This window comes from Ictalurus punctatus, chromosome 12 (genome assembly GCF_001660625.3).
Source record: "Ictalurus punctatus breed USDA103 chromosome 12, Coco_2.0, whole genome shotgun sequence".
NCBI lineage: Eukaryota > Metazoa > Chordata > Actinopteri > Siluriformes > Ictaluridae > Ictalurus > Ictalurus punctatus.
In genome coordinates, this window is record NC_030427.2 from 30,982,433 (window position 1) to 31,000,227 (window position 17,795).

Below are 17,795 nucleotides of genomic sequence, written 5' to 3' on the forward strand. Positions count from 1 at the left end.
TGTGAATCAAGGAGTCCAGAGCAGAAAAAAAACACACCAGCACTAAGAATCATTTTCATCACACTTCGCTCTGTCCTGATTCATTTTGATCTAAACTGATTGATCTCACAGCGTTGCTGAATTCTGAATTGTGAGTGGTAAGTAGGTGTTGATCTGTGACTCATACACTGTGGGCCCTGATAGAGTTTCTAATCCAAAATATTTTCCAACCACTTTATTATCCTTATGAATCTGCCCTTAAATCGTGACCATATGTCAGCACGGGGCACAGGCTTTTCATCCTTTTTCCTTTCTGTACAAATAGACTTGTTTATCCAGCACTCATACGAAAGGGTCCATCAAGAGTCTTTTGGATAGTTAAGGCTTCTTCACTTCCTAAAGGAGTTCTACTGGGATCTGTCTTTGTAAAGCCGTACAACAGAAAATCTCTTATTCATTAATATTTTAATGCTCCTCCAATTTTCACGCTTGTTAATTTGTGTGTGTGTTGTTTTTTTTCTCCCAGACTTGGGGCTATTTGTGCCCAAAGTTAGATATTGTGTGTTTTCTTCAACCAAATTGTGTGGTCCACAGCAGGTGTCAAAACTATCCGTTCTCACTGCTGAATGCAGAGTAACGAGATTTGTTCAACTTGTTATGTTACTTCCTGTTTCCACTATAGATATAGCTGGGAAAGGGTTATGGTTATTAATTTATAAAGGACAGGACAGGACAGGAGCGCTATAATTATCTAACCGGCTTGCTTTCACCACCGGCTTGCTCAATAGGGATAAATTCACACACTTAAATACTGCATCCTGTGTTTATATGTTTCTGTAAAGCTGCTTTTAGACAATGTCCATTGTTAAAAGCGCTATAGGAATAAAATTGAATTGAATTGAATAATGTTTGTGGTATGACTGCTTGCACTGACAGCGTTGCGAAAATGCACGTCTCTTCATGGCTACTTTCTTAGTTTATGAGAGCGGCATCTTGTTCACAAGTATTCCTACACGAGTTATCCAAGGGGCTCTGTTCTTCAACACTTGAGCATTATTGGAAAATAATGCTAAAAAATACAACGATAAATACTGATAAAAATGTCAAACAACAAACCTATTGCCTCTAACATGCACAAAAGTAATGTTTGGGCATATTCCATCGATTCTTGGTTCAGAAGGAATTCTCTTCTATGAAAACAAACCAACAGTTATAAGCCTCTCCCCAAAATCAGTCCTGGATGTGAACGTCAGTGTTTAGAGCAGCTGTGAAAACGCCTTTAGAAACCAGACAGCCTTCTTCTTTGTTGTTTCCCTCTCTTCTTCTCCAAACCAAAGCATAGCTTGAACTCTTCTCCAAACCAACAGACTCTATGGTTGATAAGGATCCGTTACTATAACTCCAGCTGGCATGTAAAGTGACGATTTAAGGTTTGAGCGAGGTTTGTCTTACGATTGAATTTCTTTAAAACTCCTAAACATTTTGCATACAATCGGGTTGCTATAATCTGTACGATGAGCTCCAGCGCCTAATCTCCTGCAGTGAAAGACCGACTCCACAGCAGCCTGTGTGTCCCACGCTGGGAAATCACTTAAAAGATCACATTTACACATTAAAATCATCAGGGTTAAATTAACTGTTACAAAATGCATGGTGCGTGCTACGAACAGCCGGATCAGGCTCATAGACACTCTGCAGGAGTGTAATAAACACCACTGATTGGTGCGGCGTATGAAAGGGAGATTTCACTGAACTGTAAGGAACCGCAGTTATTTAGTGCTGCTGTAGTTTCAATGTGTGTAATTAGTAAGGGTCATGATTACTGTGGATCAATAACGGGATGCTCATGCAGTGCTTTCTGCAAATGTAGTGAGCGTTTGTGATTGCAGAAAGACAAACAGAAATTGGTGGATTTGATCAACTTACTCGCCAACTAATGCAACAACAAATGTAATTAGCACAACAAGTGCAGCGCATGTCCTATCGTCCATTATTTTCCTACAACAGTACATCCCCATGCTTTTCATTCCTCCTTCACTGCAACAGTTTGCCAATGACTACTTATGAAAGAACATCACATCATACTTTTGATCCATTTGGTCCAAACTTCACACTTCTTCTCAATCACAGCAACTGTAGCAACTGTTACTGTGACAACGATCACGCAAAGAAAAAAGAAAAATGATAGAAATGTGAGTCCTGCTGCAAAGCTTATGTCCAAAGTGTCTCCAACATTTACAACAGTTTCTCCCCAACTCTCCTGTCGGATAATTCCTGAGACACGAACACATTGAGGGTTGTGATGCAACCTCAACAAACAGCTGCATGTCCTCTGTCTCAAAACAAATGAGTAATTGGCCATGAGTCGTCATAAGGAGACATGACAGCTTATGACATACACTGGGGTATTATAATAATCCTGTCTCTGACATATCATTATATCCATGTCACATGAAGATTCTTCCCTCATTATTTCAGACAGTGGACCATGTAATACCATTCCACCACCATTTATTGGCCTGTTCTGGTAACTCAATTCCTTTCACACCAGTATCCCAGACAAGAATTAGCCTCAAATCTTCCATATCACAATCATAGCACCCACTCAGGACCTCCAATCTTCTTCTGGATAAAGGGCGGATAATGAACTCACAACATGGAGAAAGTAAGCAGTTCTTAAATTTCACCAACGCTCTAAACTGAGAGAGGAAGATGTGGCATGGCTATCTTTAAATTTTTTTTTAAATGCTAATGATAGCGTGGTGGAAAGGAAAAACCAAAAAAAAAAAAGTAAAGGAGGCTGATCTGTCTGGTAGATGTTACTGGGTTATGACCATTAGTATGTAGCAGTGAGAGGTGACACATCTGGAAACGGTTTAGAACAGGGGTAATGAAATGTAATCAGGGTGATGAGGTACATAATGCCAGGAAAACACTTGTGAAATGTCTCCATGATTGCACCACATGCCAAGAAGTCAAATTCGCTGCCAAAACAGACATTACAGACCAAAAAAAAGTTATTTGGGATTGTTTGGAAGTTTTGTAGATTCAGGATATCCTTGCCTCATTAGTCTGAGTCACTGAAGCTTTGTCTCCAGGTTATTAGTGGGCCACTGTTGTAGTCCCCTTTAATTGAGCTGATGAATGTTCAGTCATCTTATCATTTAAACTATTTAAACTTGTTAATTCAATGCACTTGCTTAGACAGAAAACAACAAGTTTTCTGTCTAAGCAAGCACATTGAATTAACAAAAACATTGGCACTATTTAATAATTCAACAAATTAAAATAGTGAATTAACATCCTGTGCACACATTGTAATTCCATGACCTCAACTTAGCATCTTGTTGCTATGTTAAATTATTTTAATTTTAATTTTTAATATATATATATATATATATATATATATATATATATATATATATATATATATATATATATATATATATATATATATATATATAAAATGCTTCTCCAAACCAGTAGAGCTGCAACAACTAATCGGTAAAACTGATAATAATCGATTATGAAAATCATTGTCAACGAATTGCATTATGGATTAGTTGGTCTGCGCGCGGTACATTTACGCATTACGTTACTTCTGTTCCGAAAACAAGCTTCGCAGAGTAAATACTAAAGTTGTGTCCCAAATGACATACTATACACTTACACTAAGGACTGTGTACTCTACCGTCTAGTGCAGTGTTTCTCAACCCGGGGTCCATGGACTCCTAGTGGTCAGTGGTGTAATTGCAGGGGGTCCGTAGGAAAGTTTTAAAAATATTTAAATAATATTATATATATATATTTTGGTTAAACTTATCAAAAATATATTCAAATGAGATGTTTTAAAATTAATCAATTTGGTTATTTGCAAATATCACGTCAGCTGAGCTGACGATTTGAAATTTATTTACAAATGAAATAATTTGAGATAATTTGCAAAAACCTGTGAGTGGTAGACTAGTTCGTGTTGTATTGATGGATAAAATAAACAAAGGATAATTCAGAGAGTCAAATTAAATCAACAATAAAATGTAAAAAATAAAATCTTTAAATGTTTTCATTCAATTTTAATGTTAATATTATTAATGTTAAATATTAATAAAATAAAGCAACATAGTAGAAATGACTGTTTAATATATAGCCTATAATTGTTATGTGCTAGGGGTCCAAAGCTCACAAAAGGTTGAGAACCAGTGGTTTAGTGTATGAATTTTAGAAAGGTAATATCGTCTCAAATAATCGGTCAACTAATTGATTATGAAAAATAATCGTTAGTTGCAGCCCTTCAAACCAGGAGCCCCACATAATAGTTAACTGAAATTCAAGATAATTTGATTAAACAGGTGGAAATAGGTTTGGCTCCTACATGGTTGGAATGAAAACTTGAACCCACACTGGCCTTTTGCAGATAAGATCGAATATATCTTACATAATCTAAATGGGCCACACTCGGGAGCTACCTGAGTAAGTATTGACGGAAATTTTGGACTGAATTCAGAGACTCTGAATACAGCCCAATAAGGCAATGCTTTCTGGTTAACTGTCAGTTTCTAGTGTTATTGCCACATTACTCACTGTGTTGGTGGTGATGGTTGTTGTGTTGCTGTCGCTGTTTGCAGGGTCACTGTGTGTCTGTGTGGCTGTGTAGATAGTCAGGGTGTGTTCAGGTACTCGGCTCTGTCCTGTGTAGTCCTGTGTAGGCAGGGTGTGGGGTGTGGTGAATTCTCCTGGGATACCATTCTGTGGGGGAGGAGGAAACTGCGCTGGGGTGTAGGACTGAGCCATCGCGTCCACCGGATTGGTCGCCTCTTGGTTACCCTGGAAAAATAAGGAAAAATCAACAATGAAAGCAGGGACTGTTAGGTTTGACTGTTAGGTGGGTTGGAGTGATAGTGCAGGAGAAAAACTAGAGAACAACCACTGGTGTTTATTCAGAAGCACCAGTAGCACTTATGGATGTTAGTGATATTTGGGTTTTTAAGGTTAGTCAAGTCCTGAAGAACTGACGAAGCCAATCGGTTGGGATGGCGGAACATCTTAACATCTCTAGACCTCTGCATTTCTCGCAAAATTCTCTTTGGTCTCAGACTGTTCAAAGAGCACAACAAAAAAGTAGCTCGGATAGATGGTGAGGTTCAATGCACTAACTTTTCAAACTTGGCTAGGCTAAGGCGTCCCTAAAGCAGCGATGTCCTGTGCTTTAAAAGAAAGCAGTGATCAGAGCAAATCTCACTGACAATTAGCAACAGCCTTGATCAGAAGTTAAAAAAAAAAAAAAAAAACAGTTTCTGAAGAAGAGCAGAGCTCAATGGATTTACAGCATAGGGAATCTCATTAGCTTTTAGGAGAGCTTTTAGATGAGATTACCTCACTGACTCTCCAAGTGTTGGCTTTGATTCTTATGAGATTGTTTGATCATCTCAGCAGCTGGTCGACTGTGAAACGGACTTCTGATACAATGTCTACTGTGTCTTCTCCACCTTCTGATCTTTCTCCCCTTTCCTCTTCCATTCTCTCTCTCTCTCTCTCTCTCTCTCTCTCTCTCTCTCTCTCTCTCTCTCTCTATATATATATATATATATATATATATATATATATATATATATATATATATATATATATATATATATATATCTTAGAAGTAGATGATGGATGATATGATATACACTGGCCCTGTGCTTCTGACCCCTAGGTTGAGCGAACACAGTGTTATAGGAAGTGGGGCAAAATGTGAACACTGTACATGACTTGTGATATTGAAATAATGGATGTTTTCCAGTGATCCATTCACATTGTGAAGTCAGGCAAAGGCCAATACAGGGAGGGTATGCTATCGTTTTACCACACACACACACACACACACACACACACGAACACACACGCACACACACGCACACACACACACACTTAGATCCCTGAGATACTATGTGTTGATGGAGTGATAACGCCACATGATGGGGACGCACACGAGCTCTTAACATTCCTTGAACAAGATGGGAGGGTGGTGAGACATTATCGCCACACAATCTAATAACACGTTCCATGCATCTCTTAAATCTAATTTCTGGATTCACACCGGCCGAGACGGACGTGTAATTCTTTCAAGCAGTTCACAGCTGGTGAGGAACAAGAACACATACAATAAATAGATAAATTTGCCTCCATTTCCTTCCAGAGAGAGTGTGAAGGGAGACACAGTGGTGAGAAGGGTGGGAGGGATAAATGCATTTTAATCTCTCTTCTCTTCATCATGTCTGTAGCTGCTTCCTTTCTCTTTCCTGGGAGTGTTGATGTTGAGAATACCAACTCGTTAACTCGTAAATCGTGCCTTTGAAAAAAATAAAATAAATTGTTTGCACACACTCATTGGGTTTGTTATCAATTTGACACTTGCATACAGGGATTTTGGCAGGAATGCAAGTAAACCAATTTTCGAATTTTGTTGTTGATCAGTTCAAAACAAACAAACAAATAAAGAAAGGAATCATAAGAAAGTGGCAGTTACCTCAATCAAAAAGAATAAATAGCCAACTGAGGTACGGCATTTTGTGAAAACAATATGTTTTAAACATATTATTATCAATGCAAATATTCTCAAATCTATACCACTTTTTATTTTTGTTTCATAATGATAGAAAATGTATTCTTTCATACCACACTGTGGCAGTAAAGAAGAACTCAAACAGCCCAAGAACATACTAAGAACAAACTTACTCTTCCACCTTTCCTGTTTTCGCTCACCGTCAACTTCCTTTCAATGTTTTTATAGGTCGCTACACTGGGTGATGCAATTAAGCATTTGGAGGCTATCATACAAATAACAGAAGATCAGTAGATGCGCATCTATTCAATTCCCAAGCACACTGTACAACATGAGCACATGCTCCCTACTGCATTTGTTTCAGGTCTTGGTATGGTAATAGTGCACTTCTCGCAAATTCGCTCTGGTCAAAGGCATGAGGCAGGTGGCCATGTTGACAGCTGAGATCTAAGGTCTATTGACAAGGCACACATAAGCAAAATACCACAGCTCACCCTGATCAACATCCAGAGAAAGTGGGTGCATACAGCAATCTTAATAGCACACTATTGAACTCATATGAACCCGCCCCAAGTTCAACATTCTTATCAGATTCGCAGAATCCCTCACTTTCGTCTTTATCACACTCTGTTCATCTATCTGACTGCATTCTTTGCACACTTCCAGCTTTCAGTGTCCCATGATCTCTCATGACATATTCTCTGTCTCAGTGCTTGACATTAGTTTCCCTCTTGTAATCACTTCCTATGCCTTTCTGGCCTCATACGCTTTCATGGAGCATGATTTTGCAGTCTTTCCTCATTGTCTCCACTATGCCATCCCATAACTCTTGCATTGAGGTCAATCAGCAGCAGTCACAACATCTCTTCTGTGTGTTTAACTTTCATTTCAACCCTTCTCTGAAGCCACAAAAGAGAGGAAGGTGGCTTGTGTATATATGGTGGTTAACATTTTTCAGACTTCTCAACAAACCACAAAGCAGTTCTTCACAAAATACCAGTGTGTGCTTTCAAACCCCAATGTTAATAGAAAAATGGCCTGAAGGAAAACTCGTCAGACAAATGTGAATCATCGAGGGCTTTCTTGTCAAAGACCTCATATCTATGATGTGGATGACAAACACTTTTCCCCAATGGGGATGGACTGGCTGTGAAAAGGGTCTGAATATCTGACAAGTCGTAGAGCTCATGCTGCATTTACCCATTCCCGATACACGAAAGTGGCCCGTTGACCATACTTCCTCAACATGTTTTTCTTTCAGCATATTAAAGAAAGAAAAGTATGCATCTTGCTCTATGTACTCAAACAAACAAACAAATGCTTGCCAGTGGGATGGAATTTTCATGGGTATGGTGCATAATTTTAGAGGAACACCATTATAGTACATAATTGGATCATAAGGACAACTACTGTACCTTTGAGGATACATTTAGATTGACATACCTTGGGGAACACAATGCACCTCTACATCACCTTTTATTCTGACAGTGCAGGGTTTATAGAGTGAATAATAATTAGTTCTGAACTTCTCTTCTTTTTTGACTTATTCGGTGGACTAGTCCTGTTTTTAGTTTTCAAATACAATTAAAATGAATAAAAAGGAGTCAAGGGACCTGCACTATCGCTGCCTTACCGTTATCTAGGTGGATGCTACCCACAGGTTATGGTTGAGGAGATTTCCCCCCAAACCAATGTAAAGCACATTGAGTGCCTAGAAAAGCATTGTATAAATCTAAGGAATTATTATTAATATTATTATTATAGGGTACTAAACTATACCTTTATTTGCCACTTAAGTGGTACTGCCAAGGGTATATCTGTTGTAATGATAATGAGTCTTTATTTATCACGTATACATATGCACAGTGAAATTCTTTTCTTCGCATACCCCATCATTTTAGGAAGCTGTGGTCAGAGCACAGGGTCTGCCATGATACAGTGCCCCTGGAGCAGAGAGGGTTAAGGGCCTTGCTCAAGGACCCAATAGTGGCAGCTTGGTAGTGCTGGGGCTTAAACCCCCGACCTTCTGATCAGTAACCCAGAGCATTAACCGCCAAGCCACTGCCACTATTTACTTTCTTGCCTGGAAGGGTGCATGTACTGCGGTCCAATGACAAACCCTTAATCACTTTCAATCTTATTTCCAAGTGAAAAGAAAGGATGGAGGATACCACCCCAGCAATAACAAAAACGCTTTTTGTTGTTCTACATTTACATTACATTTATGCACTTAGCAGACACTTTTATCCAAAGCGACTTACAAATGAGAAAGATACAAGCAAAAATTAAAAGTTCTACCTTTTTAATAAATGTATACCCATTGCATCACCACCATGCAGCATTTTAAAGAAGGACATATACTAAAATACCACGAAAAATATACAGTAGTGTGACCTCCATGGTTATTTGCACATTCATTCATCTGTCCCGCAACATTCTTTAGCGTTGTTGTATGTTGTAGACCAATTCCAACTCAGTTATTAATGCAGTTGTTGTTATCGTGATCATCAGTGTGACCACCCATCTGAGTGGGTTTATGTCTGACAGGTGGCTCCTTGAGAGGTGATTTGCCTAACCCATCGATGGGAAAGCTATTTGATCGAGTAAAACTCCACCTCCATGTATGAGACCGCAGGGAATGCCCTCTCCCAAATAAACATCGATCCCATCTCGCTCTTGCTCTTTCACTCTCCATTATCCATTCTCTCGCTTTCACACAGATACACATTATCTTCCCTCTCATGTTCATCCTATCACTCTGTTTTTCTCTCCCTTGGACCTTACTTTCTCCCTCTTGCTCTGAAGATTTAGCTGTTTGGGGGGATGCCTTGCTCCTGTCTCAAGTTAGCAGGCATTAGTAGAGTGGGCGGTTACACACTCTAAGATCAAACGTCTCTCCAAGTTTTCAGCGGTGCTTATAAACACTGCTTTATCATGCCGTTTCAGCTTAAACCGCCTGCGGAGATGGAAAGTCTTGATTTGTTAGTAAAATCGTATACACTGTGAGCCATATCCCGAGTTGAGTTACTTGCACATAGTAAAGATTTAATACTGAAATTGCACATGTTGGTATACAGACCTCACACATAAATAAGCGCTATTCAGAGAATTGCATGTGCTTTTGCTTATTTGGGGCCAAAAAGGGAGTTGGATGAAAACAGAGGTGTGTCTCCATTTCATGTGATCCTGACTTTGGTGCACAAGGAAGAGATTTTAATCAGAGACAATAATTATCATATTAACCAAATTTTGATAGCACATTCACCTGTAAAATAGATTACATTATACCTAGGTGTATCAAAACATGTAGCAGACCGAAAAGCTATGGTAACACAAATAACTTACTCTTTACAACCGCGGTGAGCAGAAAAGCACCTCAGAGTGCACAACATGCTAAGCCTTGAGATGGTAGGTTTGCGAAACCTATTTCAGTAACTCCTGTTCTAGGTTTTAAACTCAAGTGGAAACCATGAATTTATAAAGAATGAAGAGCAGAAGGGACTCTCTTGGGTAGAAGTGGCAGCAGAAAGGTCAAAGGTCAGGTGACCACAGGAGGAAAATGAAACAAAGTTTAAAAATGCTAACGAAGAGTCAGAGTGGTTTAAACGGTACAGTGCTTGGGGGTAAATAGAGCTCTGAGTTTCAGGAAGAGGAAGAGAAGTTAGATATGGAGAGAAAGAGAAATAGAGAGTCCCAAAGTCCCAAATTTCATGCATATTTAAGCTGGGGTTCATCAGTTCCTCGCCAAAAAATAACACTAGCTGAAAAAGCTTTTATCTCCCTTCTTTCCTTTCCTTTCTCCTTCCTATCAATGCCATGGTATCGTGGAATCTAAAGCCATTTTCATAGTTGATTTTTTCCTCACAGAAACTTCTGAACATTTCTTGATGTGTGGAATGTGTTTGTGATTTTTGTGTTTGCTCTTTAAAAAATTTTGGCCGGTGGGGGGAGGGGGGATGTGCGTGTGTGTGTGTGTGGGGGGGGGGGGGGGGGGGGGGGGGGTGCTCACATTTGAGAATGGCTCCTTGTTTGCAGGTATTCCTTCACATTGCATGCGTAAATTGCTGTTCTACACCACATTAATTTAGGTACCACCAGAAAAGAGTACGAAGTGGCAAGAGGAAGGACCTAGAGCCTGCCACGCATGCGAAAAGTGATGTATGGAATTGCACAATAGATCCACGGTTTGCAAAAGCACAATTGAGATCACAAGCTCCTGCCCCAAACTCGAATATTTGGGCTAATTGTGAAAACACCCTTATTGCATTATTCGCTTGAGGAACCGAACACTATTCATGACAGCGTCTTCCCACTCTTCCTTCCATCCGTCCCTTGCTGGACTTAATTAGCCAGATCTGTTGGACCTGAATACTCTATTTGCTCCCAAGCGCTTGGGTTTGATTATTTACATCTAAATTACTCATTACAGAGAAACACAGCAAGGGTTCAGAGAAAAACGTGTCCTGTTCACAACTCCATCCTTATGGGAGCAAAAGACACCGAGGAGACAAAAGACCTGCTTCCCCTTTAGGGACACTGTTTAAGACATAAAGGGGGCACTGGCTTTGTATCACTGTGTTGATCCCATCAACTACATACAGTGTGTGTGTGTGTGTGTGTGTGTGTGTGTGTGTGTGTGTGTGTGTGTGTGTGTGTGTGTGTGTGTGTGTGTGTCTAAGAGACAGAATCACACACTTTAGTTCTATGAAGATCTTTATCACTTGCTAAATGAGCCTCTTTCCTGGAAAAAAAGAAAACCCTCCAAATTTCTCATGTCTTTTCTTCACAGAACACACAAATGTAGGAATTTCTTAAAATAAATGTATTAACCTGATGGAGTGTTTTTAAAAATGTAACTTGTTTAAATCTTGACACTTTTTTTTTTTGCAGGTGCAGGTTTTGCTCACGAAATGCGCATGTAATGTTTATGTGATAATGACTTGTGTGTTCGGTCATAATGTCTGCTCTCTCACACCCTTTAATCGTACACTAATTCTCCTCATGAAGATCTGAACGATACCTCACACTCACCATGGCCCATCAGCCTGCTTCTCAAATCACTACACTAGTCCCATTCCCTCATGCTTCTGTTTCTCCCACCAGTGCAGAGAGACAGAGAGAGAGAGAGAGAGAGAGAGAGAGAGAGAGAGAGAGAGAGAGAGAGAGAGAGAGAGAGAGATACAAGAAAGAGAGTGTGAGAGAGAGAGGTACAGAGGGAGAGAGAAATACAGAGATAGAGAGAGAGAAATACAGAGAGAGAGAGAGAGAGAGAGAGAGAGAGAGAGAGAGAGAGAGAGATACAGGGATACAGAGAGAGATAGAGAGAGATTTACAGAAAGAGAGAGAGATACAGAGGGAGAGAGATACAGACAGAGAAAGAGAGAGAGAGAGAGAGAGACAGAGAGAGAGAGATACACAGAGAGAGAGAGAGAGAGAGAGATGGGGGATATTAAGCGTACTAATGATGTGTGTTCTTCTACTCATTAATAAGGAATCTTATTAAGCGTGATTACGAGCACCGTATGGGTCATAATTCACCAAAGCATAGGAAAAACGGGTACACTGCTTAGGAGAGCATCTAAATGAATGAAGGGAGAGCGGTTAAATAAAAAGAAGGAGAGCTGGATGCTGATTGGTCAGAAGGTGTTGATTAGTTTTCTCTAACAGCAGCTCTGGCAGTAGTGCACCAACAAATCACAGGTTTATATTAATGTATGTGTGTATGTGTGTGTGTCTGTGCATGAGAAAATGTCAATAATCCAAGTTCATCAATGACTCCCTCTCACTCTCCCTGTTTTTCTTTCTAACTCCATTTCTTTGTTTACTTTACTATATCTTTACTTTACTATATCTTTACTATATCTTTACTATATCTTTACTTTACTATATCTTTACTGTATCTTTACTTTACTATATCTTTACTATATCTTTACTATATCTTTACTATATCTTTACTATATCTTTACTTTACTATATCTTTACTATATCTTTACTATATCTTTACTTTACTATATCTTTACTATATCTTTACTATATCTTTACTTTACTATATCTTTACTATATCTTTACTATATCTTTACTTTACTATATCTTTACTATATCTTTACTATATCTTTACTTTACTATAACTTTACTATATTTTTACTATATCTTTACTATATCTTTAACATAACTTTACTTTACTATATCTTTACTATATCTTTACTTTACTATATCTTTACTATATCTTTACTTTACTATATCTTTACAATATCTTTACTTTACTATATCTTTACTATATCTTTACTATATCTTTACTATATCTTTACTTTACTATATCTTTACTTTACTCTATCTTTACTATATCTTTACTATATCTTTACTATATCTTTACTTTACTATATCTTTACTATATCTTTACTATATCTTTACTTTACTATATCTTTACTAGATTTTTACTTTACTATATCTTTACTATATCTTTACTTTACTATATCTTTACTATATCTTTACTTTACTATAACTTTACTATATCTTTACTTTACTATATCTTTACTTTACTAAATCTTTACTATATCTTTACTTTACTATATCTTTTCTTTGTTTATCTTTCTATAACTTTACTTTCATTATGTTACTATATTTTTACTTTATTTACTTTACATCTTTACTGTATCTTTACTTTATTTACGTTACTATATCTATTGTTTACTTTACTATATCTTTACTTTACTATATATTTACTATATCTTTACTATATCTTTACTTTACTATATCTTTACTATATCTTTACTATATCTTTACTTTACTATATCTTAGCTATATCTTTACTTTACTATATTTTTACTATATCTTTACTTTACTATAGCTTTACTATATCTTTACTATATCTTTACTATATCTTTACTTTACTATATCTTTACTATATCTTTACTATATCTTTACTTTACTATATCTTTACTTTACTATATCTTTACTATATCTTTACTTTACTATATCCTTACTATATCTTTACTTTATTATATCTTTAATATCTTTACTTTACTATATCTTTTCTTTGCTATATCTTTACTTTACTAAATCTTTACTATATCTTTACTTTACTATATCTTTACTATATCTTTACTTTACTATATATTTTCTTTGTTTATCTTTCTATAACTTTACTTTCATTATGTTACTATATTTTTACTTTATTTACTTTACATCTTCACTGTATCTTTACTTTATTTATGTTACTATATCTTTACTTTGTTTATTTACTATAACTTTACTTTATACTTTACTTTATACTTTACTATATCTTTACTATATGTTTACTTTGTTTACTTTACTATATCTCTTTACAATTTCTTTCTTTCTTTTCATCCTTGCCCACTTTTCCCTAATGTTTCCTTTTTCTTTTTTCTCTCTCTCTTTCTCCTTCTATTCCAGAACTAACCCCATCTTCTGCAAATTTTGAAAAAAAAAAAATCCCAGAATTCATGTAGCATGATTTGACACAGTGGGACATGAAATGAAAGTTGTTCTGAACTGCAAACACTCATCTGATTCTGAAATTTTAACTTTGAATGATGAAGATCTTGGAAATTTCGGAAAACCATCTAGACGATATTAGAGGAACGAGGAATCCTGTAAAACGAAATGATTTTGGATAAAGACCGGACATTTAGAATCTTTTCCTCATCTTTACTCTGCATCATTTCTGATGGACACACACACACACACACACACACACACACACACACACACACAGCAGAGTAAAGTGAAGAAGGTTGGAAAGAAAGAACTGGAGAACCCAGCTGATCTGCCCTACATTGTAAAAAAGAAGAAAGCAGTGACGGAGGTGTAGGAGGGGGAGTATTGTCCAGTGGTCTAGCTGACGTGTGTGTGTGTGTGTGTGTGTTTCGATCGCTGGCCCTTGAGATCTAATGAACGTCCGAAGTAGAAAATGACTCAATGAAAAGCAATTGACTGACCCCCATCATTCCTCATGCATGCACTGACCCGTGAATATTTCATTATGGAGGAGAGGCGTGTGGAGCATACCAATGCGGGAGGGAGACTGGGGTGGGGTGAGTGAGTTGGGGTGCGGTGGTCAACTGTCAGGAGCTTCTCTTGACCTGGTTTCTCTTCCTTGCCTGTTTTAACTCTATGTTCTCGCTGTGTGGCATGATGGGTATAATAAAGATTATACTGTAGGTGTGGACAGTAGACTATTTGGGGTAAAGAATGATGAATAGGAGGACAAAATGGCCGTTCCCATATATGTGAATCATCTCACAATTAAAGGGGTGTCTGAACCAGAAGGAAAGGATGAGAGGAAATTGAACGCTCAGTGCTGAACATGATCAGTGGACTTCTGATCAAGAGTTCTTCTGTATAAAGAATTGCCCGACCACCACCCTAACCCTCAACCTCACCTCCCTACACCCACCCCCACCCCCCCAGTCCACCAGTAAAAAAAAAAGTGACCAGCCCTGAGGAAATTCTGAGCAGTGACCCTGACATGGTGCTGTGTGAACTGACTGCTGAGGATCACCACTATCACCTGTCGTGGCCTGATTTTCAGTGGCGGTTGGAGGGGATCCTGGTTCCTTCCCAGGTTTCTTCCTCCTTAGCTTGATCTCATAAATCTCATCTTCACTTCAGACCTTGTTTTCTCAGACAGTACATGCTTCATTCAGAAATATTCAACTGTATCATTCCAGGAATACAACGTTCCTGAAAACATTCTGTCCGATTACAGAACAGACGGATAATAAACACAAAATGTTCCTGGTAAGACATGAAGAGAACATTGGTGTTACAATTCCTACAGCTGTGTTGTAGGAATGTTTATGAACATTGTGAAAGCACCCAGAAAAACTGAAAAGTTTTCGCTATTACACAGACACTGTAGAGTTTATTCTCACTGTAAGTAAGAAATAACACACTCCATGTAGTGCTGTTAGAGGAACCTAATCAACAACAGGGTGGTGTGATGACTCTGAGCTACTGTTACCACCATGATGTTACTATTTTCCTAAAACTGCACATTCCCAAGTGTTGAATACTGCATCCTTCCTTCCTCTTACCCTAACCATTATATATCTGCAATTTCGAAGGTGTGCTGGACTAACACATGTACAGACAGATAGAGACAGACATAGAGAGAGGCAGACAGAGCAACAGATGAAGACTATCAGCAGGAAATAAGGCATCCGTGTGTCGCTCGACACCCCGGCAAGTGCTTTCGCACTTTTCCTCTCCAAACTTTTCCCCTGCCTGCACTACGGAGGTGTTCATGTGCACAGAGCCTTGAGGAATAAACGCTATTCCGGCTGCTCTGGGTTTTCACTCTCGCTCTCCCGACACTCACTGAGACTGCCTCCAGCTCCGGCCTGCAGTCCCGCCAGCGCAGGGGTTTATGCCAGGAAAATGAAGTGTGTCACAGCTCAGTAGCCTATAGGAGCTAATGGAGGAGGGTTTTTGCACAACACACACACACACACACACACACACACACACACACACACACACACACACACACACACACACACACACACACACACACACACACAGACACATAGCTATTAGCAAAATGTCTCCACACGTTCTGCTCGGAAAGGGCTTTATGGCTTAAAGAAAGGAAAAGTTCATTTCCTCCGGGGTTTGAAACGCACGACATGCGATCGCATAAAACTCGACACTCTATCCTAAACATCTGTGTGTGCCGTCTGTGTGGTATAGCGAGGAGTCGAACGGAGAGCCTCCGGGGGAGGATGGAGGGAGGGAGGGACGGGAGACAGAGAGAGAGAGAGAGACAGAGATTTTAATATTATGAAAAAGTGTATCACTAACACTAGATGTGATAGAATATAACATTAAGAATAACCCTAGCTTATGTTTTTTTTTCCCTTTCTGCGTGTGTATTATCTTTAAAATATATTTCTGCATAGATTTATATATTTATTACTAAAAAAAAACCCACGTTTAATAATACGTTTCATAATTTTTAACTGATTAAACTGAAAGGAAATCTAAACGCATTACTATTCATGTAGCTCTCTACAACAATGCTACAGTGAATGAATTGAAAATCAACACATCTGTCCAAAAACTGCATCCAGATGTTGACTATTTTCCTATAAGAGCACATCCGGGTGTGTTTTGTTCCTCTTACGCCACTGCAGTTTCCCCGCCGATGGTGTCTGCTAAACAAGTCGGCTCCAATTCTTTCTGATCACCGGTCTCGCTTTTTTTTTTTCCTCACGTAAAAATGCAGCTTGTCACATTATAGAGAAACCACAAACCGTAACCTCCTAACTCCGTCCTGAAGATAGACACTTAGATCGCTTTATGAATCCCAGAGGGACATTCAGACCTTACAGCAGCAGCAGAAAAAGAACAGTTTGCGGTAAGAAATAATCAAGAGTAATACAATTGAAACAAAAAACATACTCAAGCAGATACACTGAGAAGACCATTTACAATAAGTGGTATAGTGCAGTTATAGTGTACAGTGAGTTATCAGCAGCACCATAAACAGAATACCATCAAGTGCAACGATGCAAACGGACGTCTGAGGAACTTATTCAAGGAATAGGCTCTAATGGACAATAATGTCCTGCCACAGTGATGAACTGGTGTACAGGGTGATTGCTGTCAGTAAAAACAACCCCCTGTACTGTTCCTTGCTACAGCGGAGCTGACTGGGTCTGTTGCTGAATGTGCTCTGCTGTTTCACGCATAAGTCATGGAGGTGATGCAACACGTCATCCAGCATGGATAACAGATTGCTTAGTGTCCTCCTTTCCACAACCACATCAAAACTGTCCAGGGAGCATCCCAGGACAGAGCCAGGCGTCGTTATCAGTTTGTTGCTCTCAAAAAACTTAAAGTTACAGCTGTACCTCTGACCGTTACAAAGCGCTGACACTGGAGATTCCTTAAATAAACATTACATAAGCACCTCTTTATACAGAAAACGCATCTAGTGACCATGTCAACAACTGCAAGTTTGTTTTTTTAATCCTATAGCTGTTGCTATAGAAACGATAACGTATTAGAACAAGCACATTAATATAAACCTGCGATTTGCAGGAGAAAACAAATCAACACCTCCTGACCAAACGGCATCCGGAATTCGACAGCGTTCTGGTGTAAACTAATTGAAAATCTTTGATGATGGTTTTGCACCATATATAGGTTGAGAGTGTTTATGGAGCGAGAGATGAGACAGAAATTATAGAGGAGATAAAAAGAAAAAAGGGTAATAGAAAGAATGCTAAGGATAAGGAGAGGAAAA

General features: G+C 38.5%; 1 protein-coding gene across 7 annotated transcripts in view; it reads right to left on the minus strand.

The window, feature by feature from the left end:
* The window catches only part of LOC124628717 (RNA binding protein fox-1 homolog 3), a 217,845-nt gene that overhangs the window by 50,562 nt on the left and 149,488 nt on the right, over positions 1–17,795 (minus strand). For all 7 annotated transcript variants that reach the window (XM_053683927.1, XM_053683926.1, XM_053683925.1 and 4 more), the window contains one exon: positions 4,561–4,803. In XM_053683927.1, the coding sequence (XP_053539902.1) occupies positions 4,561–4,803 (243 nt within the window). The remainder of the gene's footprint in view (positions 1–4,560; positions 4,804–17,795) is intronic.